The sequence below is a fragment of the Ostrea edulis genome, chromosome 2, assembly GCF_947568905.1.
Source record: "Ostrea edulis chromosome 2, xbOstEdul1.1, whole genome shotgun sequence".
NCBI lineage: Eukaryota > Metazoa > Mollusca > Bivalvia > Ostreida > Ostreidae > Ostrea > Ostrea edulis.
Window position 1 is genome coordinate 99229772 of NC_079165.1, and position 2500 is coordinate 99232271.

General features: G+C 33.6%; 1 protein-coding gene across 1 annotated transcript in view; it reads right to left on the reverse strand.

Annotated features, from left to right (window-relative positions):
* LOC125680796 (low-density lipoprotein receptor-related protein 2-like) overlaps window positions 1-2500 on the reverse strand; it is a 64085-nt gene that overhangs the window by 32996 nt on the left and 28589 nt on the right. The window contains exon 33 of the mRNA XM_048920569.2: window positions 2314-2427. Coding sequence (XP_048776526.2) covers window positions 2314-2427 — 114 coding nt within the window. The remainder of the gene's footprint in view (window positions 1-2313; window positions 2428-2500) is intronic.

Here is a 2500-nt window from a genome sequence, read left to right on the forward strand (position 1 = left end):
AAGGATTATGGGTGGTTGTCTTCCTCAAAGAATTAAAGAATTAAGTGTTTGGTTGATCAAAATTTTCATTTGTAAAATTTCCGAGTTGCCTGAAGAATAAAGAGCTACATATATGTAGATCTATCAAATATGCTGCTCAAATGATGAGAAATTATATAAATTCAATCCATGGTCATAAAATTCAAATGCCTGGGTTTGTATTGAAAAACAAGAACAAGGATTCTTGAATTAAATTTACATGAAGTTCCTGTAATATTGCTTTAACTTACACAATGATCATCAGTCAAATTGATTTAACAGATGACTAAAATCTTAACCTTTGACACCAAATGGTTACATGACACAACTCATAACATTAAAATGATCAGAAACACGTTTATTATTGAGCAATAATACAAAAATGATTTCAAGTTCATCTGAAAAACTGCAGCTTTTGTGTTTTTGAGATTTTTTAAAGTCTATATTCATGGCATCAAGACCCCCCCCCCCCCCTTCAATTAATTATATGTACTGTCTTATACATAAAGAATGTATTCAGGTTAGTAATGCAAATGAACACTTATTTTAGAGGGGTTCAAATTTTAGTGACTTTAGTGATGAAGCAAGCTCACTAATTTATGGTTGAGCTAAAATATGAAATTTCTCTTTTTATCCATAATCATATAATAGACAAAGCACTAAATCATGATTACACAAAATAGAGCGTCAGCTCCACTGCACCATATTTTGAATATGCTACATGTATATGTATTACATGTACATGCAGTATTTGTAGATATACAACCCTTATAACTTTCACCAGAAGTGTCAAAGATGGTCCATTTTCAAGAAACAATTAGAAAACTGATTCATTAAGAAAGGGACCACGAGAACTAAATTCATGTATTACATGTACTAGTGCTAATTACACAGAATTCATTAATGTTAGTAATGAGAGAGAGAAAGAAAGATAGAGGAGTGATTATGTTTTTCCCCCAGATCTGTATTTCCATGTCCGATTGCAAAATCAACTGATAAAATATATTATATGAAAGCTCCTAGTGTAGTTAAGTTAGTGAGGTTTTTGTAACCTTGACCTTTTACTTCATGACCAAATACTCAGTTGGTGACTTTCTTTAATAATCAGCTACCTTTATATACAATATGAAAGCTTCTTGTTGAAAAGATGCCTACAATCTCTATATTTCTTCTTATAATAAACAAGTACTTAACTGTAGAATATGAAAGCTGTAGGCTGAAAAATTTTCAAGATATTGTGTCAAAATGAAAATGTATTAAACTTGGGTTAAAGGTCTGTTGTAACCTTGACCTCATGACTCCAAAATAAATAAATGTCTTTATAGGTCAACTACCTTGTAAAATATGAGAGGTTTACGTTGAAAACTTTTCAACTTATCATGCCACAAGGAAACCATATCAAAGTCAGAGAGTTAAGATTTGTTGTGACCTTGACCTTTGACTTCATGACTCCAAAATATATAGGTGTCTTCCTTTAATGGTCAACTACTTTTGTATAAAATGTGAAAGCTTTGTGTTGAAAACTATAAATTCACGAAATCATGTCACAACAAAAGTGATCACAAACAGATAGATGGACAGACAGATCAAAATCTATAGGTGTCTTTCTTTCAATTCGTTGAATGCAGTTTAACAGAGAAAAAACCTTTGAGTTCCGACAATGTGGTCAACTGCCTTTGAAAAAAATATGAAAGATCCATGTTGAATTTAAAGTGTCAATATGAAAGCACAGTAAAGTTACCTATTGAGTCCTATCATGGCCCCGCCCTGGCGCTCATGGTTTGATTGATTCTTTTGCTGTTTTTCGCCACACTCAACAACTTTTCAGTTATCTGGTGGCGCCCAGTTTTTATTGGTGGAAGAGAGAACTCAGATACAATGTACCTGGGAAGAGACCACCGACCTTCCGAAAGTAAACTGAGAAACTTTCTCACTTACCGGTGTGAGCAGGATTCGAACCCACACCGACTAGAGGTGAGAGGCCGTGTGATTTTGAGCGTGATGCTCTAACCACTCAGCCACGGAGGCCCCTTTCATGGTTTGAAGAAACTCTAATCTTCATTTCACAAGAAAGTTTTTCATACAAGATCTGACTTTTCTGGATTTGCAGTTCTTGAGATTTAAATTTTAAAATACCCATCCTACTTCTATTACTTCTTTAATCATTTCTCCTAGGAAAAGAAGTTGCAAAGTTGAAATTGGCCTAATGGCTCTTGAAAAGAAATGAAAATGTGCCAGCCATGCAAACAGAGACAAAATTTGATCATAAAAGCCTTCAACTCCATCACAGTTTACCTTCTTTAAATTGCGATCCACCCAATACATGTAATTTCCCTTGATAGCAATTCCAAAAGGGGAAGGGAGATTACTCATGACATATTCTCTGTTTCCTCCACTGAATGACATTTTCTATTAATATAAAACATAAAAATTATAAGATAATTTCACCTTTTGAATGTGGCCTACAAATAATCATATTTTC